General features: G+C 45.4%; 1 protein-coding gene across 1 annotated transcript; it reads left to right on the forward strand.

Annotated features, from left to right (window-relative positions):
• Window positions 1-378: 378 nt before the first annotated feature.
• Window positions 379-1,288, forward strand: LOC123098906 (uncharacterized). Its single transcript, XM_044520982.1, has 2 exons — window positions 379-576; window positions 672-1,288. The coding sequence occupies exon 2, from the start codon at window positions 773-775 to the stop codon at window positions 980-982; it is 210 nt and encodes a 69-aa protein (XP_044376917.1). The 5' UTR covers window positions 379-576; window positions 672-772; the 3' UTR covers window positions 983-1,288.
• The last annotated feature ends 20,756 nt before the right edge of the window (window positions 1,289-22,044 follow it).

Genomic DNA, 22,044 nt, shown 5'->3' on the forward strand with positions numbered 1-22,044 from the left:
TGAGTACAAACGACGCCCGCAAAAAGAGAGCTCTAACCAAGCTCCACGTCCGGTCCCATTCATAAACCCCATACGGCACCACTCGATCGCACTCGGGGAATTGGCAGATTCCATAGCATGGCACAGACCGCCACGAGCGGCGCGCACACAACGCCCACACGCACGGCACCACGACGTTCTGTTTGCGTGACACCCCACCCCAAGCCCACAACAATCATCGCTTTTGTCCAATACTCCTACATATCTACCCTCGAGACGGCCACAAGGATGAGCATGCATGCATGCATGTGCGCGCCTAACAAATCATGCGGGGACAGGGCAATCAAGGACGACGCCGAGCGGTGTCGTCTAGCTTCACCAAATCGACCTCCAGCCCCGCTCCGAAATGGACACGGCAACCACCAGTCCACCACCATCGTCGACTCCGTTGATCCGCCCATGCAAACCACCCCGCCTTTTCCCCGAGCGAGCGAGCTAGAGGACGGCATGTGCGGACGAGCGCACGTCAGGAGCGTGTGGAAAGGCATGGCGCGCGGGTGGTGACCGCGTGCGTCGGTTTGGGATCCCGTGCGCCCGGTTGGCTCCGATCCCTCGCCCAAAGGCCATATATACACAGTCACACTCCCACCCGCTCGTGGCCTCACTCATCACACTCCTTCCACTGTCCACAGGTCCTACAATCACCACAGCGAAGGAACCAGAGGGTGAGCCCAGCTGCAACCGTGGGGAGGAGAGGTCAATCAGCGAGTCCTGTAGCAGGCAGCTAAGGGGCATGGCGGACTGGGCGCCGGTGTTCATCGGGCTGGTGCTCTTCATCCTCCTCTCGCCGGGGCTGCTCTTCCAGATCCCCGGCAAGGGCAGGATGGTGGAGTTCGGCAACTTCCAGACCAGCGGCATCTCCATCCTCGTCCACGCCGTCATCTACTTCGCCCTCATCGCCATCCTCATCCTCGCCGTCAACGTCCACGTCTTCCTCGGCTGACCACAGGACGCCGCTAGCTGCTTCCTCCTCATCGCTCAGCAGTTAGGTGTCGTGGTCGTGGAGGATCGAGAGGAATACCCAGTCACTGCCGCGTTCATCTTCAGGCTTCCTGATGGTTCAGCTTCTAGGAGGCACAGTATGATGTTCATTGGGCAATTTAGTTGATGATTTGATATTTTATGAGGAATGTATAGCTCCAACTCTTATATGCGCTGTTTCGTCTTGTGGTAACTGAGAATCAATTGCAAACTGAACTATGTTTAGGAATCTCATCTTCAGAGAGAAAGCGTATATGAGCGTTCCACATGATGAACTTCAATCATTGATCAATGCTCCTACCAACCGTCTTTCCCATTTTCACAATTATTAACTTCCCAAACTGAGGCCACCTAACCATCTTGTTGGTACTTGCAACTGTTCTTTTTCGTACGTTTCTTCTTTGTGTACTACTTTACTCTTTCTTTGTTTTTCAACTAGAGTTATTATTCTTGATCCTTATGCGCCGGATGAAGTACTACCCAAAAAAAAATGCAGAATGGGTATGTTAATCTGATCCATAATTGAGTATAGGGATGTAAAGCGAGTCATATTTAATCTCGTTTAAGCCAACTTATGGTCTAACAGTTCAATAAAGTTTTTTTTCTAAGTGAAAATGAACTATCCAGCTAGCTAAAACTAACTAAACGGACTTGCAAATGGAAAAGTCAAAAATGAATGTCAACCGAGAGAAGCAAAGCTTTTAGGCGCATATGAGCGCGACAGAGTGGGGGTGTCATTAATTAGACCGCTAACATCCTAGACGGAGATTTGGGAGGACTCCGTTGATTAAAACTACGAAGTCCGATCAAGTGTCGCAATTTTAAACTAAGATTGCAACACTTATTTTGGATCGAAGGGTGTAATAGAAATTTAGAACCATCGCAGAGATTTGAGAAGATTCCGTTTAATACAGAGTAGTGGCCGCACTCTAGGCTGCACACTTATTTTTCCGATTGAACGAGCTCATTGAGCTCCCAATTTCGTTTCCATGAGATTGTAAAACATCCTGTAGTTCAGGACCGATTCCAGACTCCAATGCACAACCAGTGGTACAACCATCCACTAGCGAAGTCACCAAGAACTACAAAAAATAGGGCATCTGCCCTAAAAAATTGCTTTTCAGGTCATTTGGACACAAAAACCGGTGCTCCAATAGCTGTCTTATCTCTATATTTTTGTGGTCTTAATTTGAGGCAGCACCCCTTTGTGCTGCAAATCTACAGCACTCACGTGGCTGCTACAAAACAAAAACGCAGCCACACATAGCCCAACCGTCATCGGGAACATCTCCCCCTCCCCCCCCCCCCCCCCCCCTCAGCCGCGTGTAGCCATTTACCCTCCCGCGCTGCAAAATTCGGTTGTGTCCGGCCACTGCCACCATGGCTGCCAAGATGACGATGTCACCGCGCCGCGAGCCGAGAAGCAAGACGAACTTCCGTGACGTTGGGCTGCGGTAGTATGGCCGTTATGCCGTTGAGTTAACGTGCGACGGGGAGCATTAGGTCAGCACATTCGACATGGCGGAGCTCGCCACACGCGTGTTCGACATCGCATATTAGCGGCTCGGTCGGCCGAAGCGCGAGATGAACTATCCCGAAGTTGAATCCCGGGAGGTGCCAGAGTTCATCAGTCCAGAAATGCACATTGTGTCAAAACCTATTCTACACTTCAACCAAAGAATATGGGACAAAAAATGTCCTATTTAGCACTTACTGAACACTTCACTAATTGTAAAAGGCACACACCCCTGAATATGACAGGCCGGCCCATGACTCCATCATCTGTGTCTTTTTGTTCTTTCGCTAGCTTTACTAATTTCCATTTTTCTGATTTTTTCTTTTTTCTTTTTTGGTTCTTATTTATATTTTATTTTCTTCATTCTTTGTAATTTTTAATTCATGAACACTTTTAAAGTTCATAAATATCTTTAATTTCATAAAGTTTTTTCAAGTTTGCAGATATTTCTACAATTGCTGAAAATTTATTGAACTGTGAAAATTTTATATTTCATGATTTAAAAAAAAACAATTAGCAATATTTTTGAAATTTGTAAACACTTCATAAAATTAATCAAGTTATTTATAAATTCAGGCATATTTTAATTTTCATGAACATTTTAAAATTTGTGAGGTCAACATTTTTTATTTGTAAATTCATGATTTTTTGAAATTATTAACAATTTTAAAATACATGAATTTTAATTCATGAATATAAATTTATAATCCTGCAAATTTATTCTTTTTGCAAATATTTCCTGAATTCATGACTTTTTTCAAATATGTAAGGAAACGATAGTCGGGTTTTTTCCTGGACCAGCGGGTGGATTCTTCTTTTTCTAGAAGAACGAGTGAGAAAGGAAGACAAACTAGCATAGCTAATGAGCGATGCGAGCTAGCATACAAAACGACTAAGTAACTGCGTTTGGGTCGGCCCATTAGCTTTTAGGGAATTCATGTTCCCTATCAATGGCGTAGTATTTCATGCCTTATCCTCTAAATAGGATGTCCCAAGAATATTTCCCTATTTCTCACTGGGCATCCAGTAATGGGTTGGCCCGTTAGCTTCTCAAGGTGTGTCTTATGCACTAAATAGGAGGTCCAATAAGAGACCTCCTCCTTGGCGCCTTTAGCGCTCGCTGCATCGCTTGACTGGGCCAGGCCCAGCAATGCAGCTCACTTGATTCTATCGCTAAATTTCTACAGTACGTACTCATTTTCTTAGAAAAAAAACAACCAGTTGGCTGCAGTATGTATTCTTGTTGTTAGGAAAAAGTTCATCAATTTTGAAACAAGTTCATCGAATTTTACAAAAAGTTGATCGGATTTGAAAAAAAAATATTTGAATTTGAAAATAGTTCAACAAGTTTCAAAAAAACTCATCTAATTTGAGAAAAAGTTCGTTTAATTTGAAAAAAGTTCATCGATTTCGGAAAAAAAATCACCGAATTGGGTAAAATTTCATCGAATTCGAAAAAAGTCCATCAAATGTGGAAAAAGTTCATCGGATTTGAAAAGGTTCATTCAATTTGAAAAAAGATCATCGGTTTTGAAAAAAGTTCATCGAATTTGAAAAAGTTCATCGGGTTTGAAAAAAATGTTCATCGGATTTGAAAAAAGTTCATTGGATTTAAAAAAAGTTCATCAAAATCAAAAAAGTTCATCGAATTTGACAAAAAAGTTCATCAAATTAGAATAAAGTTCACGAATTTGAAACGAATTTCTTATATTGTAAAAAAATCTTAACAAAAAAGGTAAAATGGAAATGAATAAAAATAGAAAAAATATTAAAAAACCATTCCAGCAAAAAAGAAAGAAGAAAAGAAGGAAAAACTTGTAACTAAGCATCTGAAGCACAGGTGGCCGGTTGTTACGGTAATTTTTTTTGCATGGTAATACATGTCTCATTTATAAAATAAAGATCCGGTTACAAGGCATGTAAGCACCGACATTACAAGATTGAAAAGATAGAATAATCCTATGCAAAATACCAGCGCCTGTTCCTCTCCTCCGACACCACCGAAGCGGCCACCAAAGGGAAAGAAAACAGATCACCTCTTCACCCGAGTTCGACGCGGCTCCATCGCTGATCAGCAGCTTTACAGACCTCGAAAGTAGTTTGCCACAAGCAAAACCATTGCTGTTGAAAGAATCAAACTGGGGCAACATGTCCCCGGACACGCCATCGAACTCTAAATCTGACACCCCCGCACGACAACGACGTCGAAGGAGGAAACCAGAACTCTCAGCCACCAACCACAAACCCAACACGGGATGCACCATCTTCCAGCTGTCACTTGCGCAGACAACCGTCTGCGCGTACTCCTGGACGACAAAACCTCCCTGCTCCACCATGACGTCGAAGACAACTCCACATCAACGGGGACAGAGCAGAAGGAAAGACACACCTGATGGAGTCGCCGCCGCCACCTCGCCGACACTATTCATGAACCCTAACACAGCCGATCTAAAGGATCGGCAAACACACGATGCCATCAACTCCGAGACGCCGCCATGAAGGGCACCGCCGGTGTGGGAGTGAAGCTGAGGCAGATTTATTCGTTCGGGCGCCGCTTCCATCACCCCAACAACGCACCATGACCTACAAATCCAAAACCTAACTACAGAGCGGAGTAACGGGGTCCCCCTCCCTCCTGCCACCTGAGCAGCCGGAGGGAGAGGGGGCCAACGCCCTGGCCGGCTGAGATCGGAGGAAGAAAATCGCCTCCCCTAATTGCCTTGCGTGGCGGCGGCTAGGGTAGGGAAGACGTCAGAAACATTTGGTTAGCTCTCCGTTTCCGGTTGTTACGGTAGCGAAGGTTGAACCAGGCGATCGTAGTTTGAATCACAGTACCAACACGTATTGTGTTTTTGCGTCTTTAAAACCGAAAGAAAAGGACCATGGGCCGGCCCAGCGTGGACAAGGGGGTGTGCGCCCTTTATCATTAACACTGTATCCGGCGCAGAAGGCGCCAAATAGGGTTTGGCGTCCAATAATAGTACCCCATTTTGCATTGGGCACCCAGTGATGGGCTGGCCAGGTTCCTGGAAATAGTACCAATAGGGAAGTATCTACTCCTTAAGTGTCAAATAGAATGACCCCATTCCGCACAGGGAACCAAAAGATGGTCCACCCTATGTGCTAGTATCACCGAGGTTTTTTTAATGTAGGTGCACTTTGTTTGTCGATTTTCTACAGGGTATCATTTCTTTGTCCATTCTTTCGGTTTTTATTTTTTCATCTTGTCTATTCTTTTAAAAAGTTTGTATTCCTTTCGTTCTTCTCAAAACATGATTATTTTTAAACTGGTGATTTTTATTTAAATGCATGAACATTTTATTCAAAATAAGATAATTGTTTTTAAAATGAAGGCACCAAAATTTAAAAGTGACTAAAATTTAAATGGGTCGGTCTATACAATCACCCTTGAAGCGATTTGCTTGCTATTGCCGGTCCAAGGGCACACATGTAGAGGCCGCGCGCCAACGGACACACAACAGACAACACACATGTTCGGGGGCGAGCTGATGGATGGATGGATCAGCATGACCAAAGGGGTTGGCTCAATTGAAGCAGCTGGAGCCAAACTATGGTGATTCAGATAGAGGATGTGGCATTAAACGATGACAAGGCGGGGATGTGGATGACAGCAGAAGAGAATGTGCGCCCTGAAATATATGTGGCACAAATATTTGAGAGGATGTAGGGCGCGCCATATAGCCTAACTCATTTGCCAAATATGAAGGCTCGCGGGCTCATTTGGAGCAACCTCAAAAAATTATGCTTGGTGATTCTGCTAGACCGGTTTTTGGTTTAAAATGGTTATATTAGTGATTATTTTGGCGACTGGTCCAATATGACAACTCCGTTACAGCTGCTCTAACTATTTTTTTACTTGGGGCTCATGACACCACCTGACCCTTCTGATTAATAGGCTAGGGCATGTGCTCCAAATTCTACGCCACACTTTATGGAAAGAATATGGGACAAAAAAATAATCCTATTTAGAACTTGTAACTTTGGATACTTCAATTTTTTTTTTTGAGAAGAAGCTTCAGATACTTCAATAATCGTAAAAGGCAGGCACCCTTGGAATGTAACAGGCCGGCCCATGACTTGATCGTTTGTGCTTTTTGGGTTCTTTTGCCGGGTTTACCGAGTTTCTTTCTTATTTTCTTTTTTTATTTCTCCAATTTTGGTTCTTATTTATTTTTATTTTTTAATTCACAACCACTTTTAAAACTCAAGAATATTATTAATTTCATGAAAATTTTATAGTTGGCATTTTTCAAAATATTTAAAATATTAGTAAATTTCAAACATTTTAGATATTTCAAAATGTTTTTAATTTTCTGGAATATTCTTGAAATTTACAAACACTTTATAAAATTCATGAATATTTTTATTTTTGTGAGCATTTTTAAATGTGAGAGGCACATTTTAAAATTCGTGAATATTTTCTTAAATACATGATATTTTTTAATTCAATGCATTTTTTCAAATTAAATAAAATTTCAAATTCATGAAAAAATTTATTTTAAATACTAGATCTTTTTTTAAATATTGCATTTTTCCCTAAATTCTTGAAGTTTACGAATCTATAACGAAACGATAGACGGATTTTTCTAAATAACAAGTGAGAAGAACGAGTTTTTTTGAGACATTCTAGAAAAACGAGTGAGATGTGTTAGGATGGCCAACGGGAGATGCGAGATGGCATAGCAAACGAGCGAGCGACTACTCTATTGGGCCAGCCCAATAGCTTTTTGGGTGTGCGCGATTCCTATGAATGAAGTAATATTTACGTCAATATGACCCCATTTCTCACACGGCATCCAGTGATGGGTGGCCCTGGTAGCTTCTTGGGGTGTGCATTTCGTACCAATAGGAAAGTATTATTCGTCTTATGCGCTAAATAGGAAGTCCCAATAATAGGACCCCATTTTGCACAAGGCACCGAGTGATGTGTCGGCCCGTTAGATTCCTGGGGTGCTCATTTTCTACCAATAGGGAAGTATTCTACGCCTTAGGCACTAAATAGAATGGCCCCATTTCGCATAGGGCACCAAAATGATGGTCCTGCCCATGTGCCGGTATCGGCGATTTTTTTATATAGCTGCACTTTGCTTGTTGGTTTTCTACCAGTGTATCATTTCTCCGTCAGTTCTCTCTTTATTGTTTTTTATTTTACGTTTAATTTTTAAAATAAATTATGTTGTTTTTAAAATTTTGCTTTTTTGTTTCATTCTAATGCATGAATTTTGTATGCCTGCTTTTTTCAAACGATTGCTTTTTAAAATGCATCAAAATTTTACTTAAAAATAATATAAACATCTTTAAAATCCATAAACACTTTTAATATGAATCTAAATTTTCTTTAATGCATACAATTTTTTTAAACACCCCCACTAAAATTTAAATGCGTCGGGCCATACAATCACCCTTGAGGCGATTTGCCCGGTATTCCCGACCCAAGGGCACACACGTAGTCACGCAGAAGTTGCGCACCAAAGGATACAGTAGGCAACAGACACACGCAGGGCATGCTATGGATGGATGGATTGGCATGGCCGTTTGAGATTGGCCCAGTGAAGGCGGTCGGGGCCGAATTGCGATGGTCCTGGCAAAGGAGGTGACACAAATATGCTGTGAGGCGGGGATGTGGGTAATGGCGAAAGCAGACGCGTGTCCGGCGTCAATATTAGGGTGGATGTAAGACGTGTTATATCGCCTCATCCAACTGCCAAATATGAAGGCTCGCGGGCTCAATTTGGAGCAGCCTCAAAAAATTATGTCGATCGAGTGTATGTTAGTGATTCTGCTAGAGTAGTTTTGTGTTTAAAATAATTATATTAGTGATTATAATGACGACCAGTCCAATATAATGACTATGCTAGAGTTGCTCCAACTATTTATTTTTTCACTTGGGCCTCATGACACCACCCGACCACCCTTCTGACTGATATGCCAGGACTCCAAATGTTGGTATTGGCGAGTTTTCTTATGTAGGTGCACTTTGTTTGTCGGTTTTTCTATGGGTGTATCATTTCTATGTCAGTTCTTTCTTTTTTTATTGTTTTCCTTTTTATGTTGTTTTTACAATTTGCCTTCTTTTCGTTCTTTTTTAACACATAATTTTTCTATGCATGATTATTTTTAAAATTTGTGAGGTCATCATTTTTAAATTTCGTGATTATCTTTCTAAATTCATGATTCTCTTCAAATTTCTTTACATTTTTAAATTCATGAAAACATATTTATAACCCTTGAAGTATTTTAAAAATTTGCAAATAATTTTGAATTCATGATTTTTTTTCCAGATCTGTAAGGAAAAGATACCAGTTTTTTTTAACCAGCAGGTGAAGTTTTTGTTTTTCTAGAAGAACGAGCTAGACGAGCTAGCATAGCTGACGAGTGGTGCGAGCTAGCATAGCAAACGAGCGAGCAAATGGTCTATTGGGTGAACCCGTTAGCATAAGCACTAAAGAATGACCCAATTTCGCATAGGGCACAAAAAGATGGTCCAGCCTATGTGCCAGTATTGGCGAGTTTTCTTATGTAGGTGCCCTTTGTTGTTGGTTTTCTACTGGTGTATCATTGCTTTATCGGTTTTTTATTTTTTATTTCTTGTTAATTTTCTTTTTCTTGTGTTTTCATTTTTCTATTCTTTTAAAATTGTTGTATTCCTCTCGTTCTTTTCTAATACGTGATTTTTTATGTATGATTAGTTTCCGAAAATACTAACGCCCACACGTGTGGCAGTTTTACAACGCGCCCACACGCGTGGATCACCATCTAGTCAAGTTTGCACGAATCTTGACACATTGAGGCAGAATTTGCGTGCCACATAGGACGTGGCTGGTGTGTAGGCGTTGGAGAGTTCGCCCACACGCCCCTAGCATGCGGTTTGCCAGCTGCGCTGTGTGAGTGAACTAGTTTCTGCTCACACAGCCAACACCCAGCCAACACACTAGTTTCTGGTCACGGGGTCAAGCCCGTTGCACTCCCCGCCGTACGTAGATGCCCCCCAGCCCCTCCGCTTGCTCGTTAGCCCGCCGTAGCCGCGTTTCCGTCGGGCACCCGTAGCACCTCGCCGCCGGCGAGCTCGTAGCGGTCGTCCCCGGCCGTTCCAGCCCCTCCGACCACCGCCGTTGGACGCGCGACGCCGAGCCGCGTCGAACGCGCCCAGCCACGCCCCCGAAGACCCCCTGTACGTGAAACCCGTACCCCTCCCGAGCCGCGCCACCGTGCGTTTGGTCGCCGGCGTTGCTCCGGCGCCGGCCGCCGACGTGGCTGGCCTGGGGCCACCCCAGTGCCCCTGCCAGTGGCCCCCACGGGCCCCAGTTGACTGGGTTGACCCAGTCAACTGCTGACTGGGCAGACCCAGTCACTGACATGCGGGCCCCGCCGCAAAAATAAAGAAAAAGAAAATGTTTTATAATAAAAATAATTAAATTAACTAATCACTCACTGACATATGGGGCCCACCCCTCTAATTAGATTGTTAGATTAGTTTAACTAAATATTAGACTAACAGAGGCTGACATGTGGGTCCCACTGGACCCACCTGTCTGGTTTGACTGGTCAGCCGACCTGTTGACCTGCTGACGTCAGCATTGCCTCATGCTGACATCATAATTCATTTTTGCTGAATATAAATAATTCCAGAAATTCAAATAAACTTTGAAAATTCATATCTTTTAAACCGTAACTCGGATGAAAATGTTTTCTATATGAAAGTTGCTCAGATCGACGAGACGAATCCAAATACGCCGTCCGTTCATCCACCACACCTCCCTAACCTATCGAACTAGCAACTTTCCCCCTCCGGTCCGTCTGTCCGAAAACGCGAAACATCGGGAATACCTCCCGGATGTTCCCCCCCTTCACCAGTACCGCCTACTGTCGCGTTAGGACACCCCTAGCACCGCTCATTGTCATGTCACGCATCGTCATGCTTATATTTGCATTGTATTTACTGTTTCTTCCCCCTCTTCTCTCCGGTAGACTACGAGACCGACACTGCTGCTGCCCAGTTCGACTACGGAGTCGACGACCCCTCCTACTTGCCAGAGCAACCAGGCAAGCCCCCCCCCCTTGATCACCAGATATCGCCTATTCTTCTCTATACTGCTTGCATTAGAGTAGTGTAGCATGTTACTGCTTTTCGATATCCTATCCTGATGCATAGCCTATCCTTGCTACTACTGTTGATACCTTTACCTGCAATCCTACATGCTTAGTATAGGATGCTAGATTTCCATCAGTGGCCCTACATTCTTGTCCGTCTGCTGTGCTATACTATCGGGCCGTGATCACCTGGGCGGTGATCACGGGTATATACTTATATACTACATACATGACACATGTGATGACTAAAGTCGGGTCGGCTCGTAGGAGTACCCGCAAGTGGATCTTTGTGGCGGAGCGACAGGGCAGGTTGAGACCGCCTAGGTGAGAGGTGGGCCTGGCCCTGGTCGGCGTTCGTTGATACTTAACACGCTTAACGAGATCTTGGTATTTGATCTGAGTCTGGCCATTTGGTCTATACGCACTAACCATCTACGCGGGAGTAGTTATGGGTATCCCGGAGTCGTGGTATCAGCCGAAGCCTTCTTGACGTCAGCGACTGAGTGGCGCGCGCCGGATTGGACTGGAACGCCACTAGGCTAGGTCTGCTTCCGGCCGCGTACGCAACGTGCAGGTGTGCATAGGGCGATGGGCCCAGACCCCTGCGCGCATAGGGTTAGACCGGCGTGCTGACCGCTCTGTTGTGCTTAGGTGGGGCTGCGACGCGTTGATCTTACGAGGCCGGGCATGACCCAGGAAAGTGTGTCCGGCCAAATGGGATCGAGCGTGTTGGGTTATGTGGTGCACCCCTGCAGGGAAGTTTATCTATTCGAATAGCCGTGTCCCTCGGTAAAAGGACGACCCGGAGTTGTACCTTGACCTTATGACAACTAGAACTAGATACTGAATAAAATACACCCTTCCAAGTGCCAGATACAACCCGGTGATCGCTCTCTAACAGGGCGACGAGGAGGGGATCGCCGGGTAGGATTATGCTATGCGATGCTACTTGGAGGACTTCAATCTACTCTCTTCTACATGCTGCAAGATGGAGGCTGCCAGAAGCGTAGTCTTCGACAGGACTAGCTATCCCCCTTTTATTCTGGCATTCTGCAGTTCAGTCCACTGATATGCCCCTTTACACATATACCCATGCATATGTAGTATAGCTCCTTGCTTGCGAGTACTTTGGATGAGTACTCACGGTTGCTTCTCTTCCTCTTTTCCCCCTTTCCTTTCTATCTGGTTGTCGCAACCAGATGTTGGAGTCCAGGAGTCAGACGCCACCGTCGACGACGACACTTACGACACTGGAGGTGCCTACTACTACGTGCAGCCCGCTGACGACGATCAGGAGTAGTTAGGAGGATCCCAGGCAGGAGGCCTGCGCCTCGTTCGATCTGTATCCCAGTTTGTGCTAGCTTCTTAAGGCAAACTTGTTTAACTTATGTCTGTACTCAGATATTGTTGCTTCCGCTGACGCTACTGTGATCGAGCACTTGTATTCGAGCCCTCGAGGCCCCTGGCTTGTATTATGATGCTTGTATGACTTATTTATGTTTTAGAGTTGTGTTGTGATATATTCCCGTAAGTCCCTGATCTTGGTCGTACACATTTGCGTGCATGATTAGTGTACGGTCAAATCGGGGACGTCATACGGCACACACGATGTGTGGACGGATGTCTAGTATGCCACACGTGTGGGCGTTATCGGCATCCTTAGTTTTTGAATGGATGATTCTTTTGATGCATGAAAAAAATTGTTTAGAATAAGATAAACATTTTTAAACGCATAAAGACTTTTAAAATGGATGTATATTTTTTAACACGGTACAGACGTAGACGCTCATACATACGCACATACACTCACCTTTATGAACGCACATCATCCATACATTTTGTTGAGATTTACGAAGTCGCCACAAACACCTTCGTACTCGACGTGAACATCTTCTCCCACTGAGCGCACATCGCCAGAAGACCTGAAATAAATCCAGAAAAATGTAACCAACATTGTCGAGTCTATGACTTGAATCATGGTGGGCTGGGGATATCACTGCCCTCCTAACCATTAAACCACATGTTGGTTCGCGGTGCATATTTTATTTAAAAGCACATAATTTTTCTAAAACACCCCCCTTCCCCTAATTGTGTTAAATAAACGGTAACGTTCACCGGGGATGGCAAGTCGAACGGTTTTTCATGACAATTTATATTGTCGTGATGATGGAAAATTTAGTTTGCAAGTACGAGAAATTATGTCAAAAAAAAAACTAAACTGAGCCAGATTTGTCATGCTTGCCAGCTAAATTTATCATCCTCGGCTAACATAAATTAACATGCAAACCATTCGCACTTGTCATGCTTCCCAACTGACATTCACTGCTTAAGCCGGTCCTAAATAAAAGGGGTTAAAAGTTAATGAGTCGGGCCATATAATTTCTTACAACACAAGAGTTTCTTACAATATCAGAGTTTCTTTCTTGAAGACGTCGCTTTTGAAGAATCTTTTCTCATAGTCTATTGTGTTGTCAAGAGATGGCTGGTGTTGATGGTCATCGTTGTCTATCGTCATTCACTGTTTCATCGCTTCAGAAATTTTCTTTTTCTCCGTCTGTGGGTATAACTTCGGCCTCGTATGACTTTGCTCCGTGCCAGCGTGATGTTTTGTGTCTGTGTGTTAATGTTGGCTATGTGCATCTTAGTTATGCAGAGGTTAGTGTGTACTCATCATAATTGTATCTCTCGATGCTATGTTATGAGTCAATAAAAAGCACCTTTATTAAAAAATGAGTTTTTTACGGGAGTGAAACAAAACTAAAGGAAAAGATTAAAAAACCACCCCTGAGGCGATTTTCCCGCTATTCCCGATCAAGGGCACACACGTAGAGGCCGAGAGCCAACGGACACAGCAGAGAGCGCGCAAGCGCGGGGCGCGCCGATGGGGGAAAATAGGTAAACGTTTACACCCGGCGCGCCGGCCGAACATTGGGCCGGCCGCGCACGGGACGTTTGGTCGGGAGGCATCACGTGGCCGGAACAGACCACGACCCCACCTTATCCCTTCGCTATGCGTTGCCTTCCTCTTCCTCTCTCTCGCTCCCCAGCTGCTCCCCTGTCGTCTGAGCGTGCCCCGCGGCCCCCGTCGACTGTGTGCCGGTGAGCTGCTACCAGAGGTGGCTGGAGATATGAGGCAGAGTGCGTGCCGGCGAGATCCTCCCCCTCCCCCTCCACGCGGCATACAAACCACAGCCTGAGATCTTTGTAAGGGGCGGGGTGGAGCTGCAACGGCACACGGCCATGGCGCGACGAGCGGCGCGTCAGTGGAGCTGAACGACGGACGACGAGCCGATTAATGTTGCAACCGCTCGCGCGAATTGCTGGAACCAACATTCCAGAGAGCTACAACGAGTAGCGATGGTGCGGCCGCGGAGCGCGGTGGGGACGCCACGACAATGTTGCAACCGGCGTCTTTTTTTGCTGGAATCGGCGTCGCGTTTTGCTGGAACCGGAGACCGTGTTTGCTGGAAGCCCCGTCGCAAGATCGATGAAAATGCTACAACCAGCGTGGTAATTTGCTGGAACCATTGTCATGGTTTGCTGGAACTGGCTTTTTCCTCACTCAATGGTGACCATGGTGACCACGGTGACCACGGCGCATGTAGTGCGTTTTTTCTCCTCTTTTTTTGCTGGAACTAGTGTCTCTATTTGCTGGAACCATACACATTTTTTGCTACCATCCTTTTTCGATTTGCTGGACCAGACCATTTTTTGCTACCACCGTATTTTAGTTTTGCTAGAAGCAGCCATTTTTTTTGCTACAACCCGTCTTCTGGTTTTGCAACGGCAGCCCACGCCGGAAACCATTGGCGACGGGAGGGGGGAGGTGGGAGGGGGGAGCTGCCACCGTTGATGACCGGAGTTGCAAGGCGGGGGCTCTAAATCATCAGCGGGCTTTTTGCTGCAACGCCGGCAGCCGCATGGCGTGGCGAGGTTGGCGGCGCTGCATCAGGTCGCGACGGGATAGGCAGAGGAAAGGTGGGACAGTCGCGAGGTGAGAGGCGGGAAGCAGGCAGCACGGCGGCGCTCGCGACGGTGCTGCAAGCAGGAGGGCGGGGGAGAGGAGGAGGCGGAGATTGAAGACGAAGGGGAAGGAAGAAGATGACGCTGGAGATTCCATCGGACGGCTATACGCGCTTGTATCGGGCAGCTGGGGGCTGACCGGCCGAAACTTTCGGCCGGCGCACCGGCGCCCAGTACTGCCCGGGAAAATATCCAGTGCTACGGTTCATCCCATGATACGCTGCTACAAGATCTCCTGGTGCGTTGGATCTCCATGGAAGGGGCAGGATCAATTCACTAATCCTTTTACATACACCCCTTGGTACATTCGCATCTTGCCCCCGGAAAGGCCTTGCGAACCCACAATAGTACTACTCAATTGAACATAGATTTTGTACTGAACTGAGCATCTTGCTAGGTGCCTAGGTCGCTCCCAACATCCAGTGTAAATCAAAAGGGGCAGATTAAGCAAACTTGCACCAGATTATTAGGAGGGCATTGCAACTACATGTACAGAATTTGTTTCTGCAACAGATATATTCACTGTAATGCAAAGAAGAGATCGGACATGCTAATCCTTTTCCAGAATGAGCTGCTCGGTAAGTATAAGCAGAAGAAAATGTATTGACATCCGTTTTGCATCGCTCACTTTCCTGAAAGCAGGACTTTAGCCAGACAATGGTAATACAATAGTAATGAGACTATCTGATCACACGGCAAGTACGGAGAATTCATTCATAGCACCAAAGGATCACTGGAAACAAAAGCACATCAACAAATGAAGGTGCAGCACATGCTGACATCTTTGTCTAGTACTAGTAATTCACAAGAGTGCCATACGGTGATCATACAATATATACATTTACAAGAGTACCATTTAGTTCACAGGTTCACATAGCTAAACGAAACAATTTTACTATAGTCCACTCGATTCGGAGAATGGCGTCTTGGCTCCCAGGAGCGCGCGTTCCTGCGTGAATAGTAAACAAAAAATATATAGTAAATGTTTTCAAAATTATGATTTTCTTTTGTAGATGTTCGTGTTAGTGTCGCAAGCATCCTTGAAAATTTTCATGCAAAATGGAGTAGTGGTGTTTCGCCGGTTGAAAAAAAAATTAGGTTGACCTTTGGGCTTTTTTTTTTTGCACAGGCCAAAATCTTTAATCTTTTTGCCTACAAATTTGTATGTAGTATTTGGATGTGACAAAGAGCACATACAATTTTTGTTTGAACTTTTTTGACATTTCAAAATATATTTTCGCACGCAGGAGCGCGCGCTTCCGGGAGCACCAACGGATTTCCGACTCGATGAGTCGTTACTCTCCTCGCACACCATCCAGTGTCGGGCACAAAAACACATCTACATGACAAAATCAACAATTAGACCTATAAATTTCTGTGAGACTGTCATTCTTGCTTGTGAATGCACCTCGTAAGATGCTTGTTCCTCATGTCAAAACTTGGGGTTACAAATGTTGTGGCACTACAAAAATTCCTATATTCCAATAAATATAAAAATTCCTATATTTCCTACTACCAAGAACTAGACAGGTTGATGTGGCTACAGTTACTGGAATTGAAGGAGATACAGAACGAACAGATGTGCACCTGTCCCTGAATTGCAGCATAACCAAGGGTCTTTTTTGTATATTTTTCAGAAGGAGGTCAGCGTGCTCCATCTTGTCCCTAGAGTCCAGATCCAACGCACCGGACTGTTCTGGAGCAGGGGAGCATATGCTAGGCCGTATCACCAGATATGCACCCCGCCGATGGATGGATCGGCATGGCCGTCCGGCCGGCGACTGACGCATTTACGGCGGTGGCAGCAGGGCAAAGATTCCCCCGCATTAACCACCCCCGCCTGCATCCGCAACCGCAGGTCGCTAGCACGGACCCCACCTCCCCATCAACCTCCTCCGTGCAGCAGCGCCACGAGGGACCATCACGGCGGGCGCCACCGTGATGCCGGCGTTTGTCTCTTCCGCCTCGCCGGCCGTCTACGCAGACGCAACAGTATCGGACCCGACGACGCCGCGCGTACGGGGGCTTCGTGCCATGCATGCATATGCATTCATGGGGCTACTGTTGGTGAGAGCCGCTGATGGAAGGCATGGCGTGGCGTACGCGCTCGGTCGGGGCTCTACGTACGTGCACGTATAAGTGCCACTCTCTCGCTTACGCGCACTGTTGCCGCCTGTTGGTTGCTTGGTTGGTTTCTCCCGCTAGCTAGCTGCTGTACTCGTACGTGGTACGTACTACGTAGCCTACTGCCTGCTTTCGTATACAGCGGAAGGCAGCGCACTAGCGTGAATTAAATACGTACGTATCAACCACATCGGTCGTTGCATGCAGCACGTACTCTACTGTAATCGATTCTGCCATCGGTTTTGAGACTCTCCATCTTTATGTCGCTCTGCGACGGCACATGCAACGTAGAGTAATTCACGACGGGCACCAACCAGCTAGTAGCTCTCAACCCACATGCCACTTCTGGAACATGTCTGGAAAATTGATCGTTTGAATTGCCCAGCGAGCTACTACTGTCAGCCGCGTGCCCAGCTCTTTGATACATGTCATCAAGCCAGCAATTTCGAAATCCTCCATCTTTACGAGTGTCGTTGCGCGCTCTAGCTCACAATCACATACATTTTAAAACCATCAAAACGGATTCTCTTTTTTTATATCTTAAAATCCATAGACCCGCGTGAGCAATTTTCTGATCAATGGGTGCCGGCCTTGGGCCACTCTGGGGGAGTCCTGCTAGGAGTGGATAGAGACCTGTTCAGTCGAACGATGGACGAAGGGCCGTTTTCTCCTAAGAGCATCTACAGCGAGCACCCCAAATCCCCCTCGTACGTCCAGGCGGATCGCCCGATCACTGACCGCTCATGAAATTTTAATCCAGATGGACGTCTCAAACGAGCCTCAAACGCCCGGACTAACCGGCACCCCTCATATCCAGCCTAAATATGGGACGGATATGGGGTGCCCGGGTGCGTCAGACCCGGCAGACGCTGGCCCATCTGACCACACATATATTCATCCCCATCCGCTCGCCGTACCAAACCCTAGCCACTTCACTCCATTCCCCTCCGCTACACAAACTCCGGTCCAGCGGTCTCCGGCCGTCTCCGGCATGGCGAGCAGCGGATCCGAGCAGTTCACCTCCAGATCCATCGACCCCGAACTCGTCCCATGCGGCCCTGAGGAGGAGATGGCCGTCCGGCTTGTGCTCCGCCGTTCTCGGGAGGAGGACCGTGCCCGGTAGCGCTCAGACTCCTTCCGTCGGGAGTCTATTACGTCCGCCCAAATGGCGCATGGATCTAGCGCTAGGTGTGATGTCGCTGCCTCGCCGGAGGCGGTGCGGCCCGTCTGCCGTCCGAATGCGGTGGCAGACGTGCAACCCTTCTGTTGGCGCGCCGAGCATCAAGACGCACCATGGGCCCCGTCCGACGAGAACATGACACGGTGTGCCCGCCGTGCAAGACAGCGGGTGCGGGAGGCGGCGGCAGCCCTCGCGGCGGTGGACGTCGGCGAGGCGGAGTCACATTCTCCGATGACCCGTATGTTGCAGCAGTCCAGGTGTCGCAACTGCGTCCTGGTGGACATTGACGGCTCGTCCAAGGACGGATCCACCATCGATCTGATGTCCACCGGCACCGTTCGGGTTCTAGGCTCCGACGAGGAAGAGTAGGGCATGGGAGATGGCATTGCCTTGAGTCCCATGAGCTGGCTCGTGTCCCATGCCCTACTCTACCTTGCCAACGACCAGACCAACACTCTGAGTGGCGTAGCCGGCCGCCGGATGATGCGGCTTGAAGCTACGTCGGTATTTTCCCAAAGAGGAAGGGATGATGCAGCACAATGACGGTAGGTATTTCCCTCAGTGATGAGACCAAGGTTATCGAACTAGTAGGAGAAGCAAGCAACTCTACGTAAACAGCTCCTGCACAAAAAATAACAAATACTCGCCACCCGACGTGTAAAAGGGGTTGTCAATCCCTTTCGGGTAGTGGCGCCCAAGATAGGCAAATGGACGTGAGAGAGTTGTAAATATTGATAGATCGAACGCCAAATAAAATAAATTACAGCAATGTATTTTTGTATTTTTTGTTTTAATAGATCTGAAAATAAAAGGCAAATAAAATAGATCGCAAAGGCAAATAATATGAGAAAGAGACCCGGGGGCCGTAGGTTTCACTAGTGGCTTCTCTCGAGAAAAATAGCAAACAGTGGGTGGACAAATTAATGTTGGGCAATTGATAGAATTTTAAATAATCATGATGATATCCAGGCAATGATCATTATATAGGCATCACGTCCAAGATTAGTAGACCGACTCCTGCCTGCATCTACTACTATTACTCCACACATCGACCGCTATCCAGCATGCATTTAGTGTATTAAGTTCATGGAGAAACGGAGTAATGCAATAAGAACGATGACATGATATAGACAAAATCTATTTATGTAGAAATAGACCCCATTGTTTTATCCTTAGTAGCAACGATACATACGTGTCGGTTCCCCTTCTGTCACTGGGATCAAGCACCGTAAGATTGAACCCACTACAAAGCACATCTTCCCATTGCAAAATAAATAGATCAAGTTGGCCAAACAAAACCCAAATATCGGAGAAGAAATACGAGGCTATAAGCAATCATGCATATAAGAGATCAAAGAAACTCAAATAACTTTTATGGATAAAAACATAGATCTGATCATAAACTCAAAGTTCATCGGATCCCAACAAACACACCGCAAAAAGAGTTACATCATATGGATCTCCAAGAGACCATTATATTGAGAATCAAACGAGAGAGAGGAAGCCATCTAGCTACTAACTACCGACCCGTAGGTCTACAAAGAACTACTCACGCATCATCAGAGAGGCACCAATGGACATGATGCACCCCTCCGTGATGGTGTCTAGATTGGATCTTGTGGTTCTGGACTCTGCGGCGGCTGGAATTGATTTTCGTCGACTCCCCTAGGGTTTCTGGAATATTGGGGTATTTATAGAGCAAAGAGTCGGTTCAGGGGGCACCTGAGGTGGGCACAACCCACCAGGGCGCGCCTGGGCCTCCTGGCGCGCCCTGGTGGGTTGTGCTCCCCTCGGAGCACCCCCCAGGCGCTTCTCCAGCCCACTCGATGTCTTCTGGTCCAAAAGAAATCCACAAAAAGTTTCACTGCGTTTGGACTCCGTTTGGTATTGATTTCCTGCGATGTAAAAACAATGCAGAAAACAACAACTGGCACTTGGCACTATGTCAATAGGTTAGTACCAAAAAATGATATAAAATCAGTATAAAATGATTGAAAAACATCCAAGAATGATAATATAACAGCATGGAACAATCAAAAATTATATATACGTTGGAGACGTATCAGCATCCCCAAGCTTAATTCCTGCTCGTCCTCGAGTAGGTAAATGATTAAAACAGAATTTTTGATGTGAAATGTTGCCTAACATGTCATTCTTTTCTTTATAGCGTGGACATTTGGACTTTTATATGGTTCAAAGCAATAGTCTTGTTTTGACATGAGATTTAAATACTCAAGCATATCAACAAGCAACCATGTCTTTCAAAATATCAACGCTAAAATAAGTTATCCTAGCCCATCATGCTCAATTATTGATCCATTCATGAAACACACTCGCATATTAGCTACACCCAGTGCTCAAGTACAATCATATTTCTCCCTAGTTGGTGCTTTATAAGAGAAGATGGAGACTCAAATTAAAAATAAAAATTGCATAAAGTAAAAGAGAGGCCCTTCACGGAGGGAAGTAGGGATTTGTAGAGGTGCCAGAGCTCAAAGCGAAAAACTTACAGATAAAAACATTTTGAGAGCCATACTTTTCCCACCAACGAAAACGACTTAGAGCTCCCAACACTTTCCATGCTAGATATATCATATGCGGTTCCCAAACAGAAAATAAAGTTTATTCCTTTTTCCACCATACTTTCACTTTTCATGGCTAGCCGAATCCACGGTTGCCCTCCATACCAACACTTTCCAAGGAATTTATTATTTGACAACATAAAGTAAATTCATTTTCCATTTCGGGACTGGGCATCCCTAATACCTTTGCCTTACTCTCGTGCAATGACAAGTGAATAAACACTCATCGTGAGAATAACACATCTAGCATGGAAAATATTGGCCACCCCTCACCGCCTCGCGAGCGGTACGAGCACACAAAAGAGAAATTTATTATGAAAATTAGAGATGGCACATACAAATTTGCTTAGAACGGCAAAAGAATACCGCATATAGGTAGGTATAGTGGACTCATGTGGCAAAACTGGTTTAAAGGATTTTGGATGCACAAGTAGTGATTTTACTTAGTGCAAAATGAAGGCTAGCAAAAGATTGAGAAGGGACAAACCAAGAAACGAATATCTCATAAGCGAGCATTAAGCATAATTAACACCGAATAATGCACCACAAGTAGAATGTAATTTCATTGCATGACTATTGACTTTCCTGCTTGCACAGGGAATCACAAACCTTAACACCAATATTCTTACTAAAGCATAATTACTCATCAACATGACTCACATATCACATCATCATATCTCAAAACTATTACAAAGAATCAAGTTTATTTTGTCCAATGATCTTCATGAAAGTTTTTATTATATCCTTCTTGGATATCTATCACTTTGGGACTAATTTTCATGTGTTGTTTTGATAAGCTCAAACAAATATAAGTGAAGATCATGAGCATAATATTTCTTTCTCTCAAAATAATTTAAGTGAAGCAAGAGAGAATTTCTTGAAAATTTTACTAACTCTCAAACAAATCTAAGTGAAGCAAGAAACATTTCTTAAAAAAATACTAAAGCACACCATGCTAAAAAAAGATATAAGTGAAGCACTAGAGCAAATCCATAGCTCATAAAATTTAAGTGAAGCATAGAGAGCAATTCTAACGAGTCATGACATAATATTGGCTCTCTCAAATAGGTGTGTCCAGCAAGGGATCAAGACTAAAAACACAAAGCAAAACAAGCAAAGACTCATATCATACAAGACGCTCCAAGCAAAACTCATAGTATGTGACGAATAAAAATATAGCTTCGAGTAAAATCCCGATGGTCGTTAGAAGAAAGATGGGATGCCACTCGGGGCATCCCCAAGCTTAGTTGCTTGCTTCTCTTTGGATAATAACTTGGGGTGCCATGGGCATCCCCAAGCTTAGGCTCTTCTTACTCCTTATTCCTTCATCCATCGTAAGATAACCCAAAACTTGAAAACTTCAATCACACAAAATCAACAAAACCTTCGTGAGATCCGTTAGTATAAGAAAGCAAATCACTACCATAAGTACTGTAGCAAACCAATTCATATTTTATTTTTTGCATTATATCTACTGTATCGCAACT

Source organism: Triticum aestivum, chromosome 4D (genome assembly GCF_018294505.1).
Source record: "Triticum aestivum cultivar Chinese Spring chromosome 4D, IWGSC CS RefSeq v2.1, whole genome shotgun sequence".
Taxonomy (NCBI): domain Eukaryota; kingdom Viridiplantae; phylum Streptophyta; class Magnoliopsida; order Poales; family Poaceae; genus Triticum; species Triticum aestivum.